This window comes from Garra rufa, chromosome 18 (assembly GCF_049309525.1).
Source record: "Garra rufa chromosome 18, GarRuf1.0, whole genome shotgun sequence".
NCBI classification, from domain to species: Eukaryota; Metazoa; Chordata; class Actinopteri; order Cypriniformes; family Cyprinidae; genus Garra; species Garra rufa.
In genome coordinates this window covers 20,151,113-20,175,663 of record NC_133378.1, presented here as the reverse complement: position 1 = coordinate 20,175,663, position 24,551 = coordinate 20,151,113, and the positions used below count along the sequence as shown (strand labels likewise).

At 38.8% G+C, this 24,551-nt stretch overlaps 1 protein-coding gene across 2 annotated transcripts in view; it reads left to right on the top strand.

The window, feature by feature from the left end:
* Positions 1-23,684, top strand: part of lamb2 (laminin, beta 2 (laminin S)) — a 58,007-nt gene extending 34,323 nt beyond the window's left edge. The window contains exons 21-35 of one of the 2 annotated variants that reach the window (XM_073822545.1): positions 1,364-1,527; positions 1,837-1,872; positions 4,598-4,822; positions 4,909-5,126; positions 7,375-7,471; positions 7,609-7,981; positions 9,091-9,275; positions 9,461-9,702; positions 18,767-18,970; positions 19,118-19,262; positions 20,491-20,698; positions 20,784-20,925; positions 21,017-21,193; positions 21,265-21,424; positions 22,898-23,684. In XM_073822545.1, the coding sequence (XP_073678646.1) occupies positions 1,364-1,527; positions 1,837-1,872; positions 4,598-4,822; positions 4,909-5,126; positions 7,375-7,471; positions 7,609-7,981; positions 9,091-9,275; positions 9,461-9,702; positions 18,767-18,970; positions 19,118-19,262; positions 20,491-20,698; positions 20,784-20,925; positions 21,017-21,193; positions 21,265-21,424; positions 22,898-23,034 (2,713 nt within the window). In that variant the 3' untranslated portion in view covers positions 23,035-23,684. The remainder of the gene's footprint in view (positions 1-1,363; positions 1,528-1,836; positions 1,873-4,597; positions 4,823-4,908; positions 5,127-7,374; positions 7,472-7,608; positions 7,982-9,090; positions 9,276-9,460; positions 9,703-18,766; positions 18,971-19,117; positions 19,263-20,490; positions 20,699-20,783; positions 20,926-21,016; positions 21,194-21,264; positions 21,425-22,897) is intronic. The other variant, XM_073822546.1, reaches the window with a different exon arrangement.
* Positions 23,685-24,551: the final 867 nt, after the last annotated feature.

Here is a 24,551-nt window from a genome sequence, read left to right as displayed (position 1 = left end):
TCAATACCATCATTTTGCTCAGTTCAGTAGAACCAGTAGAAGTGAAATATGGCATTATTTTGCATACAAAGATGATGATAAGTTGAACGAACTAACCTGTATTAAAGCGTTGCCATAAAGCCAAGCATTTGTCACTTGCTCATCCTGATCTTTTCTGCAAATTTAGAGATTGACAGGTGAGTGCATCATTCATAAATTCTGATTTAATTAAAGGGGTCCTATTATGCTCTTTAACAAAGTCTTTATTTTGTTTTGGGGGTCCACTAGAACATGCTCTCATTGCTTAGTGGTTCGAAAAACGCATAATTTTTCACACAATTTACATTATTACAATAGCTTTCTCCCCAGGCTGACACAAATGACTCGATTAGTTCCGGGTTTGATGAAGGTCTGCCTTCCAAAAAATGAAATCTGTTGTGATTGGTTAGCAGTCTCACTGCGTTGCAATTGGTGCACAGCTTAGATGGCATTTCAGTCCTGCCACACCCCTTCCCAAAGCGGCAAGTTCCGTGTACAACTGTTAGCGCATGCTGAATTAAAGTGATTCTTATGTTTTAAATACGGATATTTTTCTTACAAAAACACATCAGATCGCTGAAGGAGGCTTTTACTGATCCCCCAGAGCCATTTGAGGAACTTTTTATTATGTATCAGCTTGTTTTGGACTGATGGAGAGAAACACCAGTCTATGCCGTTTTGAAGCTTGGGAGTGCCAAGATTATTTTTAATATAACTCCGATTGCATTCATCTGAAAAAACGAAGGCATATACAACAGGCGTTTGTTGTAGTTCTTAAAAAAGGAATTAAAAAAAAATCTCCCTTTGGAGTGGACTTCGAGATTTGTAACTTTGTATATGTTTTTTATGCCAAAACACAGACAACACAAACTGGCTAAAATTAAAAAAATGAAAAAGCATAACATGACCCCTTAAACTTTTATTCACAACTGATCACATACCTAAGATGTGATACAGAGCAAACACAAAAGCTCAAACGTGCGTGCGTGACATGCTAGATCCATTTTAATTTAGGTCACATAATATTTGCACTGGCATTTCAAACGATCAAATATTAATTGAATTTGAATGAAGCAAGAGTTTTGCTATTTTAATTTCAGTATTAGTAATATAAAGGGAATGTTTCTGCAGCGCTGGCAAGAAAGCGAGAAAGATATTTAATGCTTTTCTTTGGCTATCTGAGTCTGAAATCTGTTTTAATCACTGATTCTTCAAATCGTCATCTTTCGGCAATGAAAACAAAACAAACTTGCTTTCACAGCACAGAACACAGCGTCTTCTCTACATGAGATAAACACACATGTTTCTCTGCCCAAGCTAATGTAATACTTATCTCTTGTCACAGGTGTGCTAATGGTTACTATGGAAACCCGGCTCTCGGTTTAGGGAGTCAGTGTCGGCCCTGCCCCTGTCCTGAGGGCCCCAACAGCGGACGCCACTTTGCCGCCTCTTGTTACCAAGACAACCGCAACCAACAGGTGGTCTGCAACTGCAACCAGGGTTACACAGGTATTTTTAACTCCAGAATATTCTATCCTTCCACAGATGGATGGAATAAAATGAATTAAAATGAGGTCTGGGTTCATGTGCCGTTGCATTTCTTGCATACATGCAATGGGAGAATGTAGTTCTTGTATGACATCCTGAATTAATAAGTGCTTGAATTGGGCTTTATATTGCCATTTAACACCCTGAGTCCATCTGCATCTGAAAAGGATGCAGAAAATGCCATAATCAAAGATAAAGGCCACTGTCACTCTGATTAGCCAGTGCAGTGATCATGTGTGTTATCTCCTGTCCCCTCTCAACTGGACACAGGGATTGTAAAGCGCTCTGCAGGGCCAGTCCTTAAGCGTGAGTAACAATGGAGACCCACCCCACTTCTGCTGCCCAACTTCCATCACCTCTCTCATCCCTCCCTAGCGCATGGCATATGCACTTCACTCCTTGCATGTACATTTGCAGAACCCTGTGAAACTGCACCAAGTGCAGTCGTATGTGACTGAGAGGTGTTGGGAAGTAACTAACTAAATGTAGCTACTACTTGTTTTTTAAAACTACGCTTTTGTAGTGCTTAGCTTTACAGCTAAATTAAATTCAAAAGAATTTAGCATAATTAAACACTAACTTAAAATGTCTTCTCTCTCTCTCATATTAAACCTGGGGAAGTTCAGTTTATTTAAATCCAGGGTCTTAAAGGAATAGTTCACCCAAAAATGAAAAATTCTGTCATTAATTACTCACCCTCATATCATTTCAAATCCATAAGACCTTTGTTCATCTTCAGAAAACAAATTAAGATATTTTTGATGAAATCACTAACCTTTCTGACCCTGCATAGACAGCAGTGCAAGTTTTTGTGTGCCAGGGACTATGTTAATGATGTCCTTACTACCTTTCTGGGTCTTGAACGTCTCAGTTGTGTTGCTGTTTATGCAGATTCAGAAAGCTGTCGGGTGAGTAATTAATGATTAAATCATTTTTGGGTGAACTATCCCTTTAAATAATAATATACTATATTATACTATGTATTTCAGTCATTTTACAAAGTAATATATATATTTATTTTAATAATTCTAGTCTTCTGATTTAACGTATGATGTTAAAATTTAATTTGGTGTTTTTAAATTGATATTCAGTTGAAGTCAAACATTTACATACACCTTGCAGAATCTGCAAAATATTAATTTTACCAAAATAGGAGGGTTCCAACAAAATGCATGTTATTTTTTATTCAGTACTGACCTGATTAAGATATTTCACATAAAAGACATTTACATATAGTCCACAAGAAATTAATAGTTGAATTCATAAAAATGATCTTGTTCAAAAGTTTACATATGCTTGATTCTTAATACTGTGTTGTTACCAGATTGATCCACAGCTGTGTTTTTTTCTAGTGATAGTTGTTCACAAGTCCCTTGTTTGTCCTAAACAGTTTATCTTCTGTATCTTCTGAAGGGAGGTACCAAATGAAAAATATGTTTAGGCAAAATAAGAAAAATGTTTATATCTTCATTCTGTTCAAAAGTTTTCACCCTCAGCTCTTAATGCATTGTGTTTCCTTCTGGAGCATCAGTGAGCGTTTGAACCTTCTGTAATAGTTGCATATGAGTCCCTCAGTTGTCCTCAGTGTGAAAAGATGGACCTTATAATCATACAGTCATTGTTGGAAAGGGTTCAAATACACAAAAAGGCTGAAAAACCAAAGAATTTGTGGAACCTGAATGGTTTATTTGTGGGACCTGAATGGACTATCACAAAAAAAAAACAGCTATGCATCATTTAGGTAACAACACAGTATTAAGAATCAAGTGTATGTAAACTTTTGAACAGGGTCATTTTAATTTTTTTTTTTTTCTTGTAGACTATATGTAAACAATTTTATGTAAAATATCTTATTCAGGTCATTACTAAATAAATGCATTTTGTATGATCCTCTTATTTTGGTAAAATAATTAACATTTTGCAGATTCTGCAAGGTGTATGTAAACTTTTGACTTCAACTGTACAAATGCTATTCAGTTCTGTCACTCTAATAGAGAGACTCTTTGTTTTTTAGCTAAATACCTATCTGATTTAAATTTGATTATATTCTTTTCTGCTCTTTATATCACTAGAAGCAAGTGCTAATCACTGTCTCTTTGCCAGCATTTGAGCCAGAATAGCAGGCGTCTGCCTCTATATAGCACTTGGCTGCAAGGAAATATGAACATAGCAACAGAGTGAATAAATATACATCAATCAGAGCTTCCTGTTTAGACTAAATTAAATGAAGTAGCTAAAGTAACACAGCTGAGTTTTAAAAGTGTTTCAGATCTATTAACGTAAAACAGTAACTTCACTCTGATGCTTTGTACCTCTTCACTCTTCAGGAGATTATTATACTTGTGCTCAGACAGTCGAGTCTATTATGATTTGGCATTAAGAATAAAACATGAAATCTTCTGGAGAGTCATTTTTAATCATTTGTGAGTTGTTATTTGTATTTTTACATTGTTTTCTTAGTAGAGCTTCACATGAAGATTTTGTATGCGTGCACTTGCATCCTTTAACTATTCATTTAAACAGTTCTATTAATAATTTAATTTATTATTTTAATATCATAATATATTGTTCTACTATTTAAAAAACAATGCCCCATATTTTGCTGTTAATTTAACACTGTTATTGTAACACTAAGCCAACAATAATGAATTTGTTCCAACTCAGTTTAAACCTTTTCCTTTAGATATGTGAACCTAATATTGCTTATGAACCTAATATTAATTATGTAGCTATACTCAGTAACCCTATTAAATAAATTGTGCAGGTTATGGAAAAAGCATCATGAAACTGGAAGTGCTTTATTCCTATGATGACTATGGATTTTCCAGCAGTGACAATTTTAGTGAAAAAAATGCAGTACAGCATAAAAAATGTCCTTCAAATGTATTAGTCATTTTTCTTTTACCCTGTTCTCAGATGCTTTATAAAGATGTTTGCTCTATTTAATTGTGACAGAGGAGTAAAACATAATTGTAAGGATGTGTTATTAAAATCTTTGTGCAACTAAATGCCTACTTTCTCCATCAACCAGGTCCACGTTGTGACGAATGTGCTCCGGGTTATTATGGTGACCCCACTAAGCCCGGTGGACAGTGCCAAGCTTGTCGTTGCAGTAACAACATCGACCTATCAGATCCTGAGGCATGTGACAAGCGTACTGGCCAGTGTCTCAAGTGCCTATACAACACTGAAGGACCGGACTGTGGCGTGTGCAAGAGCGGATACTATGGAGATGCTTCCCGCCGCAACTGCCGGAGTAAGTTTACTTCGGCCTTAAATTACTTGTATACATTATAGTGCACTATTAACATAATAAACATATCAACACATTTATCTGCCCAGAGTGCACCTGCAACTTCTTGGGCACAGAGCGCAGTCAGTGTCTGTCTCGAGATGACTGTGTGTGCCAGCGTGCCACAGGACAGTGCCAGTGTCTGCCTAATGTTATTGGACAAACCTGTGATCACTGTGCTCCCAATTACTGGAACCTGGCAAGTGGACAAGGCTGCGAGCCCTGTGGCTGTGACCCCAACAATGCCTACACATCTGCTTGTAATGAGGTACATTTGGCTCATAAATACAGGTCACATTTAGGGCATTATATATGTGTAAACTACCATTCAAAAGTTTGTGGTAGTACAATTTTTTAATTTTATAAAATATTTCTTTCTATTTATCAAAAGAAAATGTTCTGGAAAAATATAATGATTTCTACAAACATATTTAGCAGCACAATGGCTTTTAACATAGATAATATGATCAAATGATCATCAAATCAGCATATTAAAAATAATTTCTAAAGGATTGTGTGACACTGAAGTCTATGGAAGCCTGTTTCTGCCAAAAATATACAAAAGGTAATTGTCTCACAATTCTGACTTTTTTCCTCACAATTGTGAGTTTCCATCTCACACTTTTGATATTCTGAAAAGATCTAAACTCACAATTCTGAGAAAAAAAGAATTGTGAGTTTATATCTTCCAATTCGAGTTTTAATCTTGCAATTTAGATTTTTTTTTAAATCTTGCCATTCTGACATTATTTCCCAGAATTGCGACTTTCATTTATTTCAGTAATTCAACTTAAGTTGTAAAACTCATGTATTAAATAAATTCAACGCACACAGACTGAAGTAGTTTAATTCTTGGGTTCTTTTTATTGTGATGATTTGGCTCACATTTGACAAAAACCCACCAACTGACTCAACAAATTAGAATATGGTGACATGCCAATCAGCTAATCAACTCAAAACACCTGCAAAGGTTTCTTGAGCCTTCAAAAACATTTATTAGTTTGGTTCAATAGGCTACACAATCATAGAAGACTGTAAGACTGTTGATCTGACAGTTGTCCAGAAGACAATCATTGACACCCTTCACAAGGAGGGTAAGCCACAAACATTCATTGCCAAAGAAGCTGGCTGTTTTTGTTATATTTGAGCCAAATCATCACAATTAAAAGAACCAAAGACTTAAACTACTTCAGTCTGTGTGTATTGAACTTATTTAATACATGGGTTTCAAAATTTGAGTTGAATTGCTGAAATAATGAACTTTTCCTTGACGTTCTAATTCATTGAGATGCACCTGTATATCACGCAGTACTGATTTTATAACTCACAACTGCGAGTTTATATCTAAAAATTCTGAGAATTCTGAGAACAATTCTGACTTTATTTCTCTATTTATTTATTTATAATACAGTATTTTAATAATATTAATATTAAAATTCTGGCTAATACAGAGCAATTATTATTTTTATTTTGTGGCTGATAACTGATAAATGGATGATTTTTAAATTCTAGACTGTTTTGTCCAAATAAATGAATAATAAAAAACTAAAATTTCGAAAATCAGCCATGTCAAATGTCAAAAAAAAAAAAAAATGGTACATTATAATGTATCATGAAAAATATTTTTATGAAAAATATAAATTTATAAATTTGCTAAAGATTACATGTTACAGTATTATTAAAAACTAAGTATAAGATGACAGAAAAGGTCATCCAAATGTAAAAACTGAAGTGAGTATGAATAATTAAATATCCATTATTGACTGATTAAAAAACTCTGATATCCAATGTGGTATTTATACACTACCAGACAAAAGTTTTTTGAACAGTATGATTTTTATGTTTTTTAAGAAGTCTCATCTGCTTACCAAACCTGCATATCTTTGATCCAAAGTACAGCAAAAACAGTAAAATTTTTAAATATTTTTACTATTTAAAATAACTGTTTTCTATTTGAATATATTTTAAAATGTAATTTATTCCTGTGATTTCAAAGCTGAATTTTTAGCACCATTTCTCCAGTCACATGTTCCTTTAGAAGTCCTTGTAATATTTTGATTTGCTGTTTAAAAAACATTTATTATTATTATTATTATTATTATTAATTTTTATAACTTCTTTTCAAAAAATAAAAAACTTATACTGCTTCCAAGCTATTAAACAGTATAGTGTACAATGTTACAAAAGCTTTTTTATTTCAGATAAATGCTGACCTTTGAATCCTTCTATTCATCAAAGAATCCTGAAAAAAAAAACATATATTCAACTGTTTTAAATACTGATAATAATACAAATGTTTCTTGAACAGCAAATCAACATAGTAGAAAGATTTCTGAAGGATCATGTGACACTGAAGACTAGAGTAATGATGCTGAAAATTTAGCTTTGATCACAGAAATAAATTACATTTTAATAAAATATAATATAATATAATACAAATATAAAACAGCTGTTTTAACATGCCTGCAGTAGTCCTAAATATTGCTAAACCTCTTTTTGAATCCAAAATCATATAGTTCACAGGTCAGTGCCAGTGCCGTGTTGGGTTTGGAGGGAAGACCTGCAAAGACTGCCAGGAGAACCACTGGGGTGACCCAAGAGTACTGTGCCGAGGTACCATGACACTTCCAGAGCACTTTATATATATAATCTGTTCATTATCAGCTCGAATGTTCTAATTAGCACATTTTTTATTCACAATAATCCTAACTCCCCAAATCCGATGGATTTGGTTACTTCTCTCCCCACAGCATGTGACTGTGACCCCCGAGGCATCGAATCATCTCAGTGCAACCGTGTGACTGGTCATTGCGTTTGCCAGCAGGGAGTTTCTGGGGTCCGCTGTGATCAATGTGCCCGTGGTTTCTCTGGCAGCTTCCCTGATTGCAAGCCTTGCCACCAGTGCTTCGGGGACTGGGATCGCATCGTTCAGGATCTGGCAACCAGAACCAAAGCGCTCACAGATCGAGCCAAGGAGCTTCAGACTACCGGCTTGACCCGAGCTTTCGAGAGAAGATTTAAGGAGTTGGAGGACATGCTGGGGCAGGCGCGGGACATTGTGAATGCCCGCAATGCCACTGCTGAGGCTGTGACCACTTTGATGGGCATGATCGAGGATCTTAGGTACAGTTTGGTTAGAGGGATGTGCAGACCCTACATTTTTGTGTATTGCTTAAAAGATTTTCTAGGCTAATTGAGAGTGTTAGAGGTTAGGGAGAAAATTACTTGAGTAATTTTACTTAAAGAAATGGTTCACTTCTAGAAAAAAAATTCCTGATAATTTACTCACCCCCTTGTCATCCAAGATGTTGATGTCTTGTTTTCTTTATTCGATAGGAATGAAGATTTTTTAGGAAAACATTCCAGAATTTAAGTTTCCATGCAGCTTCAAAGGGCTCTACATGATCCTAGTCGAGGAATAAAGGACTTACTAATTTTTTTTTTTTTAAACACAAATGCTCATCTTGCATTAGCTTGACTTCACGCATTACATAGTCACATTGGAAAGGTCATGCATGACATAGGCCGAAGTACCGACCCAAAAGAAAAAAATGCTAAGAAAGTCAAATGGCCTTTACAAAAAAGGTAAAAGAATGATGTCAGACGATTTTGAATCAAACTACACAAATGAAGAATTAACAATGCGTGACCTTTCCAACGTGATTATGTAATGCGTGAAGTTGTGGCCGCAGAGCTAGTACAAAACAAGCATTTGTGGTTAAAAAGTATATAAATTTCCAGAAAATAACAGATCATTTTGATAGATAAGATCTTTATTACTCAGCTGTAAAGCCCTTTGAAGCTGCACTGAAACTGCAATTTGGACCTTCAACCTGTTGGTTCCCATTGAAGTCCACTATATAGAAATCTAATAATAATCTAGTAATAATTTCCTCAGAACATTTTGTAACAAAATTACATTAATTACTATAACTAATTACATTAGACAATAATAGGAAATTAGATAATTTAATTAGACAATGTATTTTGACTTTATCAATCATTTTCAATAGCTTTTTAATTTTAAACATTGTTATTCATTTTGGAAAGGTTTTTCTTTCTTAAATGCTTTAATACTTTTGTACTTTTGAGAACAGATTTACCTTTATACTTTCACATAAATATAATTTGAATATAATTTTAGATTTTACCATTTTTCTCACAATTTTGTTCTCACTTTTTTCACCCTCGATAAGTTTGGTCAGTTCATTAGCTGTCTTTCTGTCTGTCAGAGCTCAGATTGGTGAGACCACGGACACACTGAACCAGCTGGAGGGAGACTTGACCGCCGTGCAGGACAGCAACTATGAGGCCAGTAATACCTTGAGTACACTTGAGAGAGAAGCAAAAGAACTCAACTTGAACTCAGATCAGCTTAACCGCCAACTTGACTTCCTCAAGAACTCCAACTTCTTGGGTTAGTAACTCATTACTGATTACTGTATCTAAAAATGCACCTACAGTGGCCCCATTATATGCTAAATATCAAAACAAAATAATGTGACATTTATTAATTATCACCTCCCAGAGAAAAATCTATTGGCAGATCTTTGATGTTGAAGAAGGAGAACATACTATTTAACCTGTGGTATTTTTCTTCAGGTGCATATGACAGTATCCGGGGCTCGTACAACAAATCACGTGATGCGGAGCACCGCGCCAACAGATCTACCACTGACATTCCCAGCACAGTGAGCCAATCGGCAGACACACGCAAGAAAACAGAGCGATTGATTGCCCAAAAGAGAGACGATTTTAATCGCAAAAATGCTGCCAACAAACGTACGCTCACAGACTTAAATGCTAAAGCTCAGAATTTGGACATGAAGAAAATCAATGAAAAGGTAAGCTGGATCAAACACAAATTCTGACAGATGCCTGAAAAAAAATGTAAACCACTGAAAAAAAAAATATTTTTAAAGATATATATAATTTATAGGGGTTCAAGCGTGTAGCGCTGAAACCCTATTGTAATTGTTAGAATGGTCACAGAACCCGAAGTTGTAGAGACTTGAAACTACTTGGAGGGATGGTAGTACTCACACTGCCTACAATGTGACAGGGGCACTACAGCGAACAAAAGTATGAAATCATTCATAAGTCCTAAACCGTCAATTGCAGGCTCAAGTGTTTTACGACGTTGGAAACGAACACCTCATATTCAATTGTGAGCCTTGCGAAATTTTGGGTTATTTCGCTTTTTTTTTTAAAAAACCCACATTTGCAAACTAGTCCTAGGTTTTTCGCCTGATTGGAACCAAACCAGTGCAGAAAGATTCTCTAGAGAGTGAATATAAATAAGTATCAAAAAAAGTTAAAAAAAACTTTCGACTCACTGTCGCAAAGGGACACCACAACTTTCTAAAGGGGCAGGGCCACTTTTAGTAAAATGCCTATAACTCCCGAACGGAATGAGATAGGTGTAACCCGTCCAATGACGGAGACGGAGGCTGAGGATCCATGTACAACAGTAGTTTATTAAACAAGGTCAGGCAGGCAAGGTTCAAAACAACAGCAAACAGAAGCAGCAGAGATAATCCGAAAGCGTAGTCAATATTCCAGGCAAAAGTCGAAAGTCAGGCAGCAATAATCACAAGGTGAGAATAACAGTCCGGTTGGCAACAAAGAGACAAGAAAACACTGGGAAAAACGCTCAGGATTGATAGATTGGCTATACAAAACTTCGCAGGGAGAAGCCCGCGAAGCGGGTTTAAATATGGCCGCCGGGAGGAAGTGACCCGAGCGACCCGGAACCGGAAGTGAGTCTCAGGTACGGGGTTATGGGAAATGTAGTCAAAATTCCGGAGAGAGTTCCCGCTGACGGCGATCGGAGGGAGCCACAGAGACCGCGTTGGTAACAGAGCCCCCCCCCCTGCGAGCGACTCCTGGCGCGAGGAGGTAGCCGACGCCGGGGTCTACCCCTTCCGCGGGGTGCTGGTCGATCTGGGTGATTGGCATGAAAGTCGTTCGTGAGAGAAGGGTCCAGGATGTCTCCGGCAGCGACCCATGATCTTTCCTCTGGGCCAAAACCCTCCCAGTCGACCAGATATTGTAGTTGGCCGCGCCGGCGTCGGGAGTCCAGGATGATGTTGACCCGATATACCTCCTCGCCGTCGATCTCCACGGGGGGAGGTCCCTGGGGTGCGGTCTCGTCTAGGTTCTCCACTCCGGCCGGGGGGTCAGCGGGCTTCAACAGAGAAACATGAAAGGTGGGTGAGATACAATATTGGGAGGGTAATTGTAAACGGAAGGAAACTGGTGTAATTTGTCTTATGATCTTAAAGGGACCCACGTACCTGGGGCTCAATTTCTTGGAGGGTAGATGGAGTCGCAGGTCCCGGGTGGATAACCAGACCCACTGGCCAGGTTCGTACTGTGGATTGGCGCGACGTCTGCGATTGGCCTGAACCCGAGTGCGCCGGACTGCTCCCTGCAGATGAACATGGGCGCGGTTCCAGGTATCCTCGCTGAGTTGGAACCAGGAGTTGATTGCTGGAAGATCAGAGGGTTCACCGGACCAGGGGAATAGTGGTGGTTGATAGCCTAGAGTACATTGGAATGGAGTGAGGTTAGTAGCAGGTTTGCGTAGGGAATTCTGGGCGTATTCGGCCCAGAACAGGAAACGACTCCAATCTGCCTGGTGGTCGTGGCAGTATGAGCGGAGAAAGCGAATCAACTCCTGGTTCAGCCTCTCAGCCTGGCCGTTGGCCTCCGGGTGATAGCCAGATGTTAGGCTTACATTGACGTTGAGAAGTTTGAAAAAATCCTTCCAAAGGCGTGAGGTGAATTGGGGTCCTCGATCAGAAACTATATCGTCAGGCAGTCCGTAGATTCTGAACACCCATTGACAAAGGAGCTCGGCAGTTTCCATGGCAGTGGGAAGCTTTGATAGTGGTATGAAACGGCATCCCTTAGAGAATCGGTCTACCACGGTTAGAATGGTGGTGTAACCCTGGGAGGGAGGTAAGTCAGTGATAAAGTCCACGGCAATATGCGACCAGGGACGTTGGGGTAACGGTAGGGGTTGGAGTAGGCCGGCGGGTAGGCGGCGAGGAGTCTTAGAGATGTTGCAAGTGACGCACCTCTGGACAAACTGGATGGTGTCCTGGCGAATGGTAGACCACCAAAACCTGTTGCTGAGTCAAGTCAAGTCAAGTCAAGTCAAGTCACCTTTATTTATATAGCGCCTTTTACAATACAGATTGTGTCAAAGCAACTGCACAGTATTTAAACAGCACAATAGTGTGTAAGTAACGCATTATTGTAACAATCAATTTTCAGTTAAAGGCAGTTCATCAATGAATTCAGTGATATCATCGTCAGTTCAGTTCAAATAGTATACGATATCGCTGGAAAGTGTCCCCAACTAAGCAAGCCAGAGGCGACAGCGGCAAGGAACCAAAACTCCACAGGTGACAGAAATGGAGAAAAAAACCTTGGGAGAAACCAGGCTCAGTCGGGGGACCAGTTCTCCTCTGGCCAGACCAAACAACAGTTTGTACCAATGTCTGATTGTAGAGAACTCATCAGGATCCTGTGGTGTAGCGCCGATGGCCGTCAAGGTTGGCGAGGTCTTTATTGATGATCCGCCTTGGAGCTCATCTGGTTGACATCCACGGCTATTGAAGTCATCTCCAGGTGGTGATCCATGATCTAAGCTGGGTACGGACTGGATCCGGGGGACTGCAGTGACCATCTGATCTGGATACAGGCTGGGTCTGGAGGCTACGGTGACCTCGGAATAAGAATGAAACAGACTAATATTAGCGTAGATGCCATTCTTTTTACGATGCAACGAGTGCATCAGGTGTTATGGGAGGTGTTTTCGGTTCCGGTTGACCTAATTAATGCAGCCTAACAATCCTTTAACGGATTTGAATTATAGGAATGTGTTAATGATTTTATGTGTAAGCCAGGTTAAAGAGATGTGTCTTTAATCTAGATTTAAACTGACAGAGTGTGTCTGCCTCCCGAACAGTGTTAGGTAGATTGTTCCAGAGTTTAGGCGCTAGATAAGAAAATGATCTGCCGCCGGCAGTTGATTTTGATATTCTAGGTATTATCAGATTGCCAGAATTTTGAGAACGCAGCGGACGTGAAGGACTATAATACGATAGGAGCTCGTTCAAGTACTGAGGAGCTAAACCATTGAGGGCTTTATAAGTAATTAGCAAGATTTTAAAATCTATACGATGTTTAATAGGGAGCCAATGCAGTGCTGACAGAACCGGGCTAATATGGTCATACTTTCTGGTTCTAGTAAGAACTCTAGCTGCTGCATTTTGGACCAGCTGGAGTTTGTTTATTAAGCGTGCAGAACAACCACCCAATAAAGCATTACAATAATCTATCCTTGAGGTCATGAACGCATGAATTAATGTTTCAGCATTTGACATTGATAGCATAGGTCGTAATTTCGAGTAGTTGCAAGGTGGCCTCAATGCCTGGGTGTCCTGAGCTCGGAGTGGAGTGAACCTGGGTGAGAAGCTGAGGCCGGAGGCTGAGAGGCACATACGTGAGGTTGACGGGACAGTCGGGGGGAGTGGGATCCCTAGCTTGGGCCTCCGTAATCTCAGTCATTATGTCCCATGCAACTGGAGCGATAATCATGGTGGAAGGAAGGATGGACTCTGGTAGTGATGTGGGCTGCCTGGGTTCGTGAACGCGTGATTCATGAAGTATTCTGTGAGCCTGGGCGATAGGAGACTTGGAAATCGAATCGAGTAAAATACAACGCCCATCTAGCCTGACGATGGTTCAATACCTTAGCCGAACGAAGGTACTCCAGGTTCTTGTGATCGGTTAATACGGTGAAAGGATATTTAGCGCCCTCAAGCCAGTGTCGCCACTCCTCTAAAGCTAGTTTGATGGCCAATAATTCTCGGTTGCCGACATCATAGTTTTGTTCGGTGGGTGTAAGCTTGTGGGAATAGTAAGCACACGGGAACATCTTTGGTGGGCTCCCCTGCCGTTGCGAAAGAACAGCCCCTACTCCGGTGCTGGAAGCATCCACCTCCACAGTGAACGGGAGGTCTGGGTCTGGGTGATGAAGGATAGGAGCTGTGGTGAATCTTTGGCGGAGGTCATCAAAGGCCTGCAGAGCTTCGTGTGACCAGGAGAGACAGGTTGCTCCCTTCTTCACCATGGCGGTTAGGGGGGCTGCCACAGTACTAAAGTGACGAATGAAGCGGCGGTAGAAATTAGCAAAGCCCAGGAAACGTTGAAGTTCCTTTAGAGTGTTAGGGCGTGGCCACTGAAGAACAGCCTTAACCTTCTTCTCATCCATTGCCACTCCCTCAGAGCTGATGATATATCCAAGAAAAGATACTTTGTCAAGGTGAAACTCACACTTCTCCTCCTTGGCGTATAACTGGTGTGAGATGAGACGTTTAAGTACCGCTCGGACGTGCTGGATGTGTTCAGGAAGAGAGTCAGAGAAAATGAGGATATCATCAATGTAGACCACCACCCACCGATTTAGCATGTCTCGGAAGACCTCATTAATGAAAGCCTGGAAATATGAGGGGCTGTTGGCCAGACCGAAGGGCATCACCCGATATTCATAGTGGCCTGATGTGGTGGAGAAGGCCGTCTTCCACTCGTCCCCCGCTTTGATCCTTATCAAGTTGTAGGCGGAACGTAAGTCTAGTTTGGTGAAAACTTTGGCCGCACGTAACTGCTCCAAGGCGGCTGGCACGAGTGGGAGTGGGTAGCGATACTTCACTGTCACCTCATTGAGTCCACGATAATCAATACAGGGTCGAAGCCCTCCATCCTTTTTCTTGACGAAGAAGAAGCCGGCTGAGGCTGGTGAAGTCGAAGGGGTGATGAATCCCTTAGCTAGCTCCTCCTGGATGTATGAGGTCATGGCCTCCGACTCGGCTTGGGATAATGGGAAAATCCTTCCTCGTGGAGGTGAAGTGCCGGGCATGAGATCGATGGCACAGTCGCCTGGTCGGTGTGGAGGTAATCGGGTGGCCTGTGTGCGACTGAAGGCTTCTAGTAAGTCCTGATACACGGCTGGTACGGAGGACCGAGAGAGACTAGCTTCGGGGAGTGGGCCTGGTTTAGTTTGCTGACAGTGCTGCTGACAGTAGGGAGACCATTGACGGATGGTGCGCCTGGACCAATCGATGGAGGGACAGTGTAGAGTCAGCCAGGGGTAGCTTAGGATGACGGGTGTTTGTGAAGATGAAATGACGAAGAACCGGATGGTTTCCTGGTGTCCTGGGGTGATGTGCAGAGTGAGATCGTTAGTGGTGCGGGAGACCTTTCCAGTTCCTAGCGGTCGCCCGTCGATGGCGGCCACTGAGACATGTGAAGGGCAAGAGAGAGTGGGAAGGTGATTAGTTGCCACGAATTCAGAATCAATAAAATTCCCAGCCGCTCCAGAGTCAATTAAGGCTGTAGTAGCGACCACTCTATTAGCAAAGGTGAGTGTAACGGGTACTTGACAACAGTTTAAAGAAGTAGCAAAATTACTCACTGAGGATGGCTGGCGTGGAGGACATGTTGGGCAGTTAGCTCGTATGTGTCCCGCTTGTCCACAGTACAGACACAAATTCCCGCGCAGCCTTCTCTCCCTCTCCTCCAGAGTTAGTTTGGTGGCTCCGAGTTGCATAGGCTCAGGGTTTGCCTCCGTGGCAGGTGTGAAGAGTGGTGCCGAGGTGAGCGAGCGGGTAGGTTTGCGAGCCCTCATGATATTGTCCACCCGTAACGAGAGATCAATATATTGGTCCAGATTAAGGCCCTCGTCACGACAAGCCAGCTCCATTTGTAAGTCTGGATGCAAACCCCTGCGGTAGTGTACCTTGAGCGGCTCGTCATTCCACCCACTCTGAGCCGCGAGGGTGCGAAAACTCAGCGCATAATCGGCAGCGGTCCTCCTTCCCTGTCGAAGAGCCATGATCTGCTCCCCTGCATCTCCACACTCCGAGCTCGGCTGAAATACCTCCTTGAACCGCTGTAGGAAGGCGGCAAATGATGGAAACGTGGGAGTGTCCAGGTGCCACACGGCCGTAGCCCAATCCAAAGCCCTTCCAGAAAGCAGCGAACACACAAAGGCAATTTTGCTGTCATCACTGGGGTATAAGTGAGGTTGCTGGCTGACAAATAGAGAGCACTGCAATAAAAAGCCTTTGCATTTAGTGGGTGTCCCATCAAACTTTTCAGGAAAAGCCAACCGTGGGCTGGCCGTAGCAGAGGGGGCTATGGGTGGTGGTAAAGTCGGAGGTGCAGTGGGTGGTAGTTGTAAACCTTGCAAGGCTCTTACCAGTTGACCAGTTAGATCGGTGAGGCGATTCAGCTGTTGCTGCTGATTGTAGAGAGCGGTAGCCTGAGCGGTGAGCTCCGTGGTGAGCTGCTGCACGGTAGCAGACGCTGTTTCCGGGGCAGATGCAGTTGCTGGATCCATTACTGGCGAAGTTTTCTGTAACCCGTCCAATGACGGAGACGGAGGCTGAGGATCCATGTGCAACAGTAGTTTATTAAACAAGGTCAGGCAGGCAAGGTTCAAAACAACAGCAAACAGAAGCAGCAGAGATAATCCGAAAGCGTAGTCAATATTCCAGGCAAAAGTCGAAAGGCAGGCAGCAATAATCACAAGGTGAGAATAACAGTCCGGTTGGCAACAAAGAGACAAGAAAACACTGGGAAAAACGCTCAGGATTGATAGATTGGCTATACAAAACTTCGCAGGGAGAAGCCCGCGAAGCGGGTTTAAATATGGCTGCCGGGAGGAAGTGACCCGAGCGACCCGGAACCGGAAGTGAGTCTCAGGTACGGGGTTATGGGAAATGTAGTCAAAATTCCGGAGAGAGTTCCCGCTGACGGCGATCGGAGGGAGCCACAGAGACCGCGTTGGTAACAATAGGTCACTGGAAAAAAAAAAATAATGGAGCTTGGGGCACTATTAAAGGGGAAACACATTAAAATATAACTGTGCAACCTTTTGTCCTTTCAACATTGAAATTGCTGTGCACGGTCTTGGTCCAAAGTGCTAAGAGTGTATATAAGGATATTTGTATATCTCAAAAAACATGGCCGCCACTGGCCGACAAATTTTGTGCACCTGTTTAAAAGGTTAACGGAGGCCGAAAACTTGGTAGGAAAGAAACTCGGTGGGCCTGTTCTCACAGCCACAAAGGTCTGAGAGAAATTTGAAAGATATCGGTCACTGGGGGTCGATATTGCATTTTTCAAGGGCATAAACGATTGTACATTGCACGTTTTTTCACACATACACACGATATTCATATCATACGACAGAACTCCTCATTCCAAACAACTTTGCCTCTAGAACCACTGCTGTCAATCAAATTGTTTGTTAAATGATTGAGAAGATGTGAAAAACCTACTTTTGCAAACTAGTCCTAGGTTTTTTGCTTAATCTGAAAAAAAAAACACTTAGGCCCAATCCCAATTCTATTTTCTACCCCTTCGCCTACCCCTCGCCCCTTCCCCTTGTCCCTTGAAACAAAGTGTAAAGGGGAAGGGCTAAAATATTTCCCCTAAGAAATGGGACACCACTGCAACACTGTTATACGTCATCATACGTTGTCGCTAGTTCCTAATGTTACGTCAGAGGACATGCGCAGATGTTTATCACTCATTCCAAGATGTCAAAATGTTGTCAAGTTGCAAAAAGTACAAATGTACGGTGTACGCACCGTTCATTCACATGTGGCCGTAAGCAAAACAAACAATGCGTTATCACATGCGCGGCAAATTGCTAACCAGTGTAGTGGTGCCGGGAGAAGTATATATGCTTCATTTGTGAATTTCGTTTTCAACTTTCTATTTGAACGCGTTCGTTTTCTGGATCATTGGACTAAAATGTTTACAGGGGTTCACTGGTTTAAGAAATTTCTGATCGTAAAAATGGATGTGGTGGACTGCCATGATTTTGGCGAATGCAGGACACTACTGAATAATGCGCATCAGAGGGGATTTAAAAAGTGGAAGTGTGTATACACCGTATTCCTGCGTACACCCTCCACTACACCACCGTTGCAAATTGCCGTGCCACTGGTCTTTCATGTTTCTAACATGCAGTCAAGTGTATATGACATAAAAATATATTTTGTAATATCGTGCAATCAGTGCTGTCTGCTAGCAAACTTTAGCGATTTTTTTGCAAACGTTTATTTACAAAACAACACCATAAACACAAACACAAGATTGAAGGTAATATACATATAATGAAACATTGTCATCAAAATCCTTATTAAAGGCAAAAATTACTTATATTTACGAGTCTGCTTGCTCGAGTGAGCAGCCATGTTGGAAATTTCTCTTAGCCCTTCGTTTGAAGTGAGGTCCTGAAAAATCTTCGTTTGGAGGGCTATCTGGCCCTTCCCCTTACCCCTACCCCTCCAACCAAAAGAGAAATGAGACACCCCTACCCCTTCACGTGAACGCGCCAAACGGAGGGGTAGGGCTAAGTGTAGGGGTAAGGGGTAGAATTGGGATTGAGCCTTAAGTACAATACTCAGGACTCTCTAGATCAATAATTATCAAAAAAAAAAATAATTTACCCTTTAGGAGCTTATAATAGGGTAGTTTAGAAAATGGGCCTGTCTGAATTTACCCAAAATCCTATAAAGCCTAAAGGAAAACTCAAAACTTCACAAAGCCTGGTGAGCACATGTGACAGGTGATTCTAAACAAGCATGAACTTTGTAAGGAGATCGAACAACAGCTGATGCAATAACAGTCATAAATGTTAAAAAAAATCATATTTCTACAGCAAAATAACCTGTATTAGTCTTTTTTTTAATTATTGATTTAGGTGGTCACAGGCTTGTTAAACAATACGTATTTTTCCATATTTGCTTCAATGCCTTAAAGTGCTTGAATTCCTGTATTATTTTATTTTACTTTAGAGCTCTTGTTTGATTGTTTTTGTAGGTATGTGGAGCACCGGGTGATGCTCCATGTGTGGACAGTCCTTGTGGTGGCGCTGGTTGTCGTGATGATGAGGGCAAGCGCCACTGCGGTGGCCTGAATTGCAATGGAGCCATTGCAGTGGCCAACAATGCCCTGGATAGATCCAAGCATGCAGAAAAAGAGTTGGATAAAGCTATGGGAGTAGTGGAGGAGCTTTTTAAGCAGGTAGAAACACACTTGAACTATTTTGACCAATGACTACCATAAATACAGCATTCATGAATACAGTCAATTACTTTTATTACTTAACATTCTCCTGAAAGTCTTCAGTCTTTTATCAGCATCTCATATTGTCTTGATGGCGTCATTAAGGTGGCAGATGCTAAGGGCAAGGCTCAAGAAGCAAAGGATAAAGCCCAGGCAGCTTTGGAAAAAGCTAGTGATGCCAAAAATAAGGTGGATAATTCTAATGACGACCTGAGGGACCTCATCAAACAAATTCGTGAATTCCTCATGCGTGAGTTTTTATATATTATATTATATTATATAATATTATATTATAATTTTTACAAACTGCTTGTCTTATTTTAACATTTAACATTTTAACTAAATTTTATTTTATTAGGATAATAAACATGAATATTATATTATATTACATTATATTAATTATCCTTAATTTCTTCAAACTGCTTGTCTTATTTTAACATTTTACATTTTAACATTTTATCATTTGTTATTATCTATTCTTTCCCCAAACAACTTTTTTATTTTATTATATTTTTTATTAGGAGAATAAATATTAACTACAGGAATAAGAAAATAAAATTAAACTGTTAAATAAAAATAAATAAATTCATATTTTCTCTCTAATTTTTACCACTGTTTACAAATTAACTGCTGAATTGGACAAAGGGACTGCTGAATTGTATGTGCTAATTTTAAAATATTTAAGAAATTATATTATATATCTTATTTATGCTTGTCTTGTTTGTTTTTTTATTATCAAAAAATTGTCCTATTATATTATATTATATTTATTATATTACATTATCCTTAATTTCTCCAAACTGTGTGTCTTATTTTTTTTACATCTTTGTTTTTTAAAATCATTCTTTCTCCCAGCCACTTTTCCAATTATATTATATTATATTATCCTTAATATCTCTTATTTTTTAAACATTTTTTGTTATCCTTTTTTCTCCAATCCATTATATTATATTATATTATATTATTAAATTAGTATATTATACTAATTAAATTTTCTATTATTACTTATTTATTTTTATTTTTTTATTATCCATTCTTTCTCCCAACCACTTTTCCTATTATATTATATTATATTATATTATACATACTTTTTCCAAACTGCTTGTCATATTTTTTACATTTTTTATTATCCATTTTTTCTCCCAAGCACTTTTTCATTATATTATATTACATTATATTATATTATATTATATCAGAGAATAAAAATGAATAAAAAGCCAATAAATAAAATATTTAAAATGCATAATATGCCATGTTTCTTTACCAAATATCAATAATGTAATTTTCAAACATTTGAATAACATTCCATATATTATATTCCCTCTCTCATTTTTTCATTTCAACATTTTGAATTCTTTTGAGCTCATTTAATTTGCTGAAGCCTAGGTTCAATCCTGTCCAAGACTTGTTTGAAAACTGAAAACCTTTTAATGCTCACACTTTGGTCACTATCTACATATCCTGTTGAATATTTGCAGAGGAGGGGGCAGATCCGGACAGCATTGAGGCGGTGGCCAATCGGGTGCTGGAGCTGTCAATCCCAGCTTCTCCCAAGCAGATTCTACACCTCGCAGATGAGATTAAAGACCGTGTAAAGAGCCTGTCCAATGTGGATGCCATTCTGGAACAGACTCAGAATGACGTCCGCAAAGCAGAACAGCTGCTACTGGATGCCAAGAAGGCCAGGTGACTATCTGCACATCTGGTTTTGTGCACTGTTTTCATACATCACTTTGTTAATATCATCACAAACCGTATTCTTTCACTCCAGGAATAAGGCGGAGGGTGTGAAGAACACAGCTGAGAGTGTGAAAAAGGCCCTGAACGATGCCGGCAGAGCTCAAGCAGCTGCAGAAAAGGCCATTGAGAAAGCTAGAAATGACATTGGCTTAACTCAGAACCGACTAGCACAGGTAAAACACCTTTAATTTGAATTACCTTGAATTTTTATGCTACTAAATTGATCAGTTTTGACCACAAAGTGATCTTACTATCTTTTTAAAGATCCAGTCAGAGACCACAGCTCGTGAGAGAGATCTTAATGATGCTATGGACAGACTGGGAGATCTGGGACGCCAAATAGAGGCCTTAAAGACCAAACGAGCCAACAACAGCCTGGAGGCAGCACGGGCAGAGGAGACGGCCACCATGGCCCGGGACAAGGCCAATGAAGCTAAAGAGGTGTGTGACGGTCATCTCTGTCACAGAGTGTTTTGTTGACCAGAATTTAATGAATTTATTGTCTGTTTTAGATCTTAGACGGCGAGCTGTCCGATAAGTACCGTACTGTTCAGGGTCTGATGGACAATAAGGCGAAGACAATGCAGGACGCTAAGCAGAAAGCAGAGCGCCTGAGAGATGAAGCCAAGGAGCTGCTAAGAGACGCACAGGATAAACTGCAGAGGCTGGCAGGTAAGTGTGTGACAGACACGCAGAGAACCGGAGGAGGTATATTAGTTTAATAGTTCAATTACATAAATTGTTTCAAAGCACCTGTACAGTTTTGTCAGAAAAGTCGGAGACCAGTAGTGGAAATTTAGCATTTGTTTCTAATTTAATTATTTTAAACATTTTATATGATCAGCATGCAAGTTCAAGTAAGTTGAATTGAAAAATTAACATGAATTAGTATTTCATAGTGTTTGTTTTTTTTTGTTCCAAATTTTGCTTTAATGACATCTAAACGTATTGGGGGAAAAATGGAATAAATAAATAATATTTATTATTTTCATTTATATATTTAAAAAAAAAACATTTTGTTCAATAATAAAATTATACTATACTATTATGATTTTTTGAATTTTGAAACATCACAGAGATGGACAAATAAATATTTAAAAATAAATATAAATGTATTATTTATAATATCATTTAAATATATAAAATACATGAAAAACATAACTTTGTGCAATATATAGATAATATTATAATTATATAATCATATTTTGAATGTATATCACAGAGATGTACAGTACAGAGCTGGCGTGATATAACAATAAATTAGCAAATAAATGTTAAAAATAATTATTATATTATTATTATTATTAATATTATCACTTAAATATATAAAATACATAATTTTGTGTAGTAAATAAATAATATTATAATGTAGAATGTAGAAACATCACAGAGATGTATAGTACAAAGGTGGCATAATATAACAAAAACAAATTATTTTATTATTTATATCATCATTTAAATATATAAAATACATAAACACAATTTGTGTAATAATAAATAAGATTATAATTATATAATTATATATATTTGGAAAGTAAAAACATCCCAGAGACGTACAGTACATATGAGTTGGCATAATATAACAATAAATTAATTCATAAATGTTATCTTCTATGCTATCTATGTTATCATTTAAATAAATAAAAAAAAAATTATAAATATATTTTTATGTTGCAAAATACATTTTGATTAATCATCTAATAATTATATATAAATATATATAATATTCCTTTTATTTTGAATTTAGGACAGTTTACAGCACATAGCTGCCCTAATATAATAATAAATATTTATTATCCCTCTTATGTTAGCATGTAACCACCAGATCAGAAATGAAGGAATTGTTGTATTACATAAAAAACAAAACGAATGTAAAATGAATGAATAAATAAATAAATAAAATAAGGCAATACATACATTTATAAAATCTAAACAACAAAAATCGATATTATTTGTTCTCATTAATATTCTAACTATATTATAAATATTATTATTTTATGTTATAAGAACACAATTCTGTAGAGTACCTGTCAAGTAACTGAAAAACATAAAGTGCCCTCTTGTGGAGATCAGTATAACTTGGAAGGCAGTCATTGTTTTATTTCCTAATTCTGACCTGGTTTTGTTGTTGTTTTGCATCCACAGACCTTGAAAAAGACTATGAGGAAAACCAGAAGGTGTTGGAAGGAAAAGCCAGGCAGCTGGATGGCCTGGAAGATAAAATGAAGGCAATCCTGAATGCAATCAATAAGCAGATTCAGATCTACAACACCTGTCAATAATCGCTCACAGGAAGGAAAGCCCAACAGCTGGACTGCTGCTGTTTCTAAAACTTCACTACTGTCTGAAAGGATCTGTCATTTGACTCTTTTCCCAGGCTGCTACAGTTTTTGCCAACAAACCTACAAGACGATGCCAAACTGCCAAATGTTGTTTTAATAAAGGGCTACTGCTATAACGACACTATGTTAACCTATTTTTATTCTGGAATCAAATGCAATGCAGATGTTCACATGTGTCTTGTAAGGCTGAGCAGTATTCTACTTTCTTGTTGTTAGAAATTTGCTTGTAAAATACTAAATCTATTACGATGAAGACACTGAGTTTGCTTGAATGTAAGAGACACTGAATCGTGGCACAGAAGTTTTGTTGTATAGATTTTCTGCTTGCCCTTTTTCTTTGAAAACAGATATTGCTTGGTACTTTATTAACACTCGTTTTCTAATGAGAAACACATACATTTGTTGTCTGTTGAGAAATTAGTTTCTATAATAGGCTGAATATCTGTCTAGAGAAACTTTAAATGAAGTAAAATGAGTTACATTGTCCATATAAAGTCATTGGTTTTGTATCATGTACATTGATGTACATCGTGTTTCTTCTCACGAGTAAAAAATATCAATAATACTTATAAAAATATATAGCAGTTATATCCCTGAGTAATTTCTTGTACATCCTCTGTGCGATTGTTAGACTGTTTGTTGCTAATATGCAGTGCCTTTGCGAAAGTATTCATACCCTGTCATTTTTGTTCATGTTTTATGTTGCTGTCTTGTGTTAAACTGCTGTAAACAGGGGGTGTAGCGTCTGGGTATGCAGGTGCATATGGGCCCGGGCAGATGGGGGCCTGCCGAGCCAAGGGGAACGAATCCAAGGGAACGAATAGAGTCCTGCACGGGCCCAGCCCTAAAATACGCCTCCATTTTTACCGATAAAGGTAAGAGTAATACATCATTCGGAACTGCAAAATTGTCTACTTTTATTTGTGTGCACTCACAATATCAACACAAGTTATGCTTTTTGTAGTCTTGAGGAAAAGCGCTTCACAAAAATGATCTGAAACTCAAATATTTGCCTCACAAACACAATAAATATATCTACAGAATTCTTTGAATTACAGTTTTAAAACGAAAGAATTCATGTAATAAAATCATGTTATATTGCGTAAAGTGTAAAATGTGAAAATTCCACCTATCTTCACATTTAACATGAAAAACAGCAATTAAAAGTAGGCTTCAACTCAGTTAACTGGCTGTTTTATGAGAAAAATAAAACAATGTTGGCAAAGTCATAGGCTTGTTGGCTTTTCTGAGGTAGGCTAAATGTTATATTACTAATATTATGACTTCAAGATGTTTTATTGACTTTTTTTTAACTCTGATTGATTGATTTTATGAGACATCGTGTTTATTATTATTATTTTTTTTTAAATGCATTCAAATATTTTTTTTCATATTTATTCCATGCTGCAAATATTAAAGCAACACTAAAGAGTTTTTTTTTACCTTAAAATAATGTT